Source organism: Pyrgilauda ruficollis, unplaced genomic scaffold (genome assembly GCF_017590135.1).
Source record: "Pyrgilauda ruficollis isolate IOZ18807 unplaced genomic scaffold, ASM1759013v1 scaffold496, whole genome shotgun sequence".
Classification (NCBI taxonomy): domain Eukaryota; kingdom Metazoa; phylum Chordata; class Aves; order Passeriformes; family Passeridae; genus Pyrgilauda; species Pyrgilauda ruficollis.
This window is the reverse complement of record NW_024526555.1, coordinates 1-4,620: the sequence shown is the minus strand read 5'-3', so window position 1 is coordinate 4,620 and position 4,620 is coordinate 1. Positions and strand designations below refer to the sequence as shown.

General features: G+C 60.9%; 1 protein-coding gene across 1 annotated transcript in view; it reads left to right on the top strand.

Moving 5' to 3' along the window:
- Positions 1-4,620, top strand: part of USF1 (upstream transcription factor 1) — a 13,138-nt gene extending 8,518 nt beyond the window's left edge. The window contains exons 8-12 of the mRNA XM_041479683.1: positions 818-905; positions 1,212-1,270; positions 1,781-1,875; positions 2,597-2,725; positions 4,505-4,620. Of these exons, the coding sequence (XP_041335617.1) occupies positions 818-905; positions 1,212-1,270; positions 1,781-1,875; positions 2,597-2,725; positions 4,505-4,594 (461 nt within the window). The 3' untranslated portion in view covers positions 4,595-4,620. The remainder of the gene's footprint in view (positions 1-817; positions 906-1,211; positions 1,271-1,780; positions 1,876-2,596; positions 2,726-4,504) is intronic.

The window sequence follows — 4,620 nt, the reverse complement described above, 5'->3', positions numbered from 1 at the left end:
TTTGGGGGCACCTGGGTTGGGTTTGGGATCACCTGGGCCAGTTTGGGGGCACCTGGGTTGGGTTTGGGGTCACCTGGGGTGGGTTTGGGGTCACCTGGGTTGGGTTTGGGATCACCTGGGCTGGGTTGGGGGCACCTGGGTTGGGTTTGGGGTCACCTGGGTTGGGTTTGGGGGCACCTGGGTTGGGTTTGGGATCACCTGGGCCAGTTTGGGGGCACCTGGGTTGGGTTTGGGGTCACCTGGGGTGGGTTTGGGGTCACCTGGGTTGGGTTTGGGATCACCTGGGCTGGGTTGGGGGCACCTGGGTTGGGTTTGGGGTCACCTGGGTGGGTTTGGGGTCACCTGGGCTGGGTTGGGAATCACCTGGATGGGTTTGGGGTCACCTGGGTTGGGTTTGGGGGCACCTGGGGTGGGTTTGGGGGCACCTGGGCTGGGTTGGGAATCACCTGGATGGGTTTGGGGTCACTGAACTGAATTGGGGCTCACCTGGGCCGCTTTGGGGGTACCTGGGGTGGGTGTGGGGTCACCTGGGTTGGGTTTGAGGTCACCTGGATGGGTTTGGGGTCACCTGGGCCAGTTTGGGGGTCACCTGGGCCAGTTTGGGGTCACCTAGGTTGGGTTGGGACTCACCTGGATGGGTTTGGAGGCACCTGCGTGGGTTTGGGATCACTTGGGTGAATGCATTTGGGGTCTCACCTGTGGGTTTTTGCATCTCACCTGTGATACTGAGCTTTCACCTGTGGGGTTGGGCTCTCACCTGTGGGTTTTGGGCTCTCACCTGTGGGGTTGGGCTCTCACCTGTGGCTCTGGGCTCCAGGGCAGTTTTTCGTGATGATGTCACCACAGGAGGTGCTCCCGGGGGGGGCCCAGCGCTCCATCGCCCCCCGCGCACACCCCTACTCCCCGTGAGTACCTGGGCACACCTGGGGCACACCCAGACACACCTGGGATACACCCAGACACATCTGGGGCACACCCGGGCACACCTGGGATACACCCAGACACACCTGGGCACACCTGGGGCATGCCCAGACACACCTGGGGCACGCCCAGACACACCTGGGGCACACCTGGGGCACGCCCAGACACATCTGGGCACACCTGGGGCACACCCAGGTCACACTGGGACACACTCAGACACACCCGTGTCACACCTGGGGCACACCTGGACACACCCAAACACACCTGTGCCCACCTGTGCCCCTCCCCAGGAAGTCGGAGGCTCCCCGAGCCACGCGGGACGAGAAGCGCCGGGCACAGCACAACGAAGGTACCGGGACAGCCGGGACCCCAAAGGGACACCCTGATCCCAAAGGGACACCCCCATTCCTGAGGGACACCCCGGCCCCAAAGGGGCACCCCCATTCCTGAGGGACACCCTGACCCCAAAGGGACACCCCCATCCTAAAGGGACACCCCAATCCCAAAGGGACACCCTGATCCTAAAGGGACACCCCGACCCCAAAGGGACACCCCGATCCTAAAGGGACACCCCGGCCCCAAAGGGACACCCCAATCCTGAGGGACACCCCGACCCCAAAGGGACACCCTGATCCTAAAGGGACACCCCGACCCCAAAGGGGCACCCCCATTCCTGAGGGGCCATCCCAATCCCAAAGGCTCATCCCGATCCCAAAGGCTCATCCTGGGGACCACCCCAATTCCCGTGGGCCACCCGAATTCCCATTCCCCATTCCCACTGGGAACCCACGTGGCCCCATTCCCCATTCCCATTCCCACTGGGAATCCTGTTCCCATTGCCCGTTCCCATTCCTGGCAGTGGAGCGCCGGCGCCGGGACAAGATCAACAACTGGATCGTGCAGCTGTCCAAGATCATCCCCGACTGCTCCATGGAGAACACCAAATCCGGACAGGTGCCAGCCCTGCCTCCCCGTGGAGCTGGGATCCGGAGCTGGGGTCCGGATCGGGATCTGGATCTGGGATCCAGATCTGGATCTGGGATCTGGGATCTGGGATCTGGATCCAGATCTGGGGTCTGGATGGGGATCTGGATCTGGTTCTGGGATCTGGATCGGGATCTGAATCTGGGATTTGGGATCTAGATGGGGATCTGGATGGGGATCTGGGATCTGGATGGGGATCTGGATCTGGTTCTGGGATCTGGATCGGGATCTGAATCTGGGATTTGGGATCTAGATGGGGATCTGGATGGGGATCTGGGATCTGGTTCTGGGATCTGGATGGGAATCTGGGATCTGGATGGGGATCTGGATCTGGTTCTGGGATCTGGATCGGGATCTGAATCTGGGATTTGGGATCTAGATGGGGATCTGGATGGGGATCTGGGATCTGGATGGGGATCTGGATGGGGATCTGGGATCTGGTTCTGGGATCTGGATGGGAATCTGGGATCTGGATGGGGATCTGGGATCTGGATCTGGATCTGGGATCCGGATGGGAATCTGGGATCTGGATGGGGATCTGGGATCTGGATCTGGATCTGGATCTGGATCTGGGATCTGGTTCTGGGATCCGGATGGGGATCTGGATGGGATCTGGGATCCGGATGGGGATCCGGATGGGGATCTGGGATCCGGATGGGGATCCGGCAGTGACCCCCAGCCCCCACGGCAGAGCAAGGGCGGGATCCTGTCCAAGGCCTGCGACTACATCCAGGAGCTGCGGCAGAGCAACCTGCGGCTGAGCGAGGAGCTGCAGGGCCTGGACCAGCTGCAGATGGACAACGAGGTGCTGCGCCAGCAGGTCAGACTGGGAGCAACTGGGAATGGGGCTGGGATGGACTGGGAATGGGACTGGGGTCATGGGAATGGGGCTGGGATGGGATTGGGGTCATTGGGATATGGGGATCTGGATGGGGATCTGGGATCTGGATGGGGATCTGGATGGGGATCTGGGATCTGGATGGGGATCTGGATGGGGATCTGGGATCTGGTTCTGGGATCTGGATGGGAATCTGGGATCTGGATGGGGATCTGGGATCTGGATCTGGATCTGGGATCCGGATGGGAATCTGGGATCTGGATGGGGATCTGGGATCTGGATCTGGATCTGGATCTGGATCTGGGATCTGGTTCTGGGATCCGGATGGGGATCTGGATGGGATCTGGGATCCGGATGGGGATCCGGCAGTGACCCCCAGCCCCCACGGCAGAGCAAGGGCGGGATCCTGTCCAAGGCCTGCGACTACATCCAGGAGCTGCGGCAGAGCAACCTGCGGCTGAGCGAGGAGCTGCAGGGCCTGGACCAGCTGCAGATGGACAACGAGGGGCTGCACCAGGTCAGACTGGGAGCACTGGGAATGGGGCTGGGATGGGATTGGGGTCATTGGGATGGGATTGGGGTCATGGGAATGGGGCTGGGATGGGATTGGGGTGATTGGAATGGCATTGGGGTCATTGGGATCAATGGACAACGAGGTGCTGTGCCAGCAGGTGAGACTGGGAGCACTGGGAGGGACTGGGATGGACTGGGAATGGGACTGGGATAGACTGGGGTCATTGGGATGGGATTGGGGTCATGGGAATGGGATTGGGGTCATTGGGATCAGTGGGATTGATGGGGCTGGACCAGCTGCAGATGGACGAGGTGCTGCACCAGCAGGTGAGACTGGGGCGACTGGGAGCTGAAGAGCAAGAACCTGCTGGTTTGGGGTACTGGGAGCACTGGGAGGGACTGGGATGGACTGGGGGAAACTGGGAATGGGGCTGGGATGGGACTGGGAATGGGGCTGGAGTCACTGGGATGGGATTGGGGTCATTGGGATGGGATTGGGGTCATGGGAATGGCATTGGGGTCATTGGGATCAATGGACAACGAGGTGCTGCGCCAGCAGGTGAGACTGGAGTGACTGGGAGGGACTGGGATGGACTGGGAATGGGGTTTGGATGGACTGGGAGCACTGGGATGGGGACTGGGTGGTATTTTGGGGCCCTGGGCGATATTTTGGGGTGTCTGAACCCCCCCAAACCACCTCGGGACAGCCCAAAATCCAGTGGAGGAGCTGAAGAACAAGAACCTGCTGGTTTGGGTTACTGGGCTGTACTGGGAGCACTGGGAGTGCCCTGGGGGATATTTTGGGGTGCAGGGTGACATTTTGGGGTGCAGGGTGACATTCTGGGGTCTCTGGGGGCTGTTTTGGGGTGCCTGACCCCCCTAAGTGCAGGTGGAGGAGCTCAAGAGCAAGAACCTGCTGGTTTGGGGTACTGGGAGCACTGGGAGTTACTGGGCTGTACTGGGAGTGCCTGGGGGATATTTTGGGGTCTCTGGGGGCTGTTTTGGGGTGCAGGGTGACATTTCGGGGTGTCTGGGGGCTGTTTTGGGGTGCCTGACCCCCCTAAGTGCAGGTGGAGCTGAAGAGCAAGAACCTGCTGGTTTGGGGTACTGGGAGCACTGGGAGCACTGGGCTGTACTGGGAGTGCCTGGGGGGATATTTTGGGGTTCAGGGTGACATTTCAGGGTCTCTGAGGGATATTTTGGGGTGTCTGGGGGCTGTTTTGGGGTGCCTGACCCCCCCAAACGCAGGTGGAGGAGCTCAAGAACAAGAACCTGCTGCTGCGGGCGCAGCTGCGCCAGCACGGGCTGGAGATCGTCATCAAAAACGACACCCACTGACCCCAAAAACCCCGAAATCCACCCCA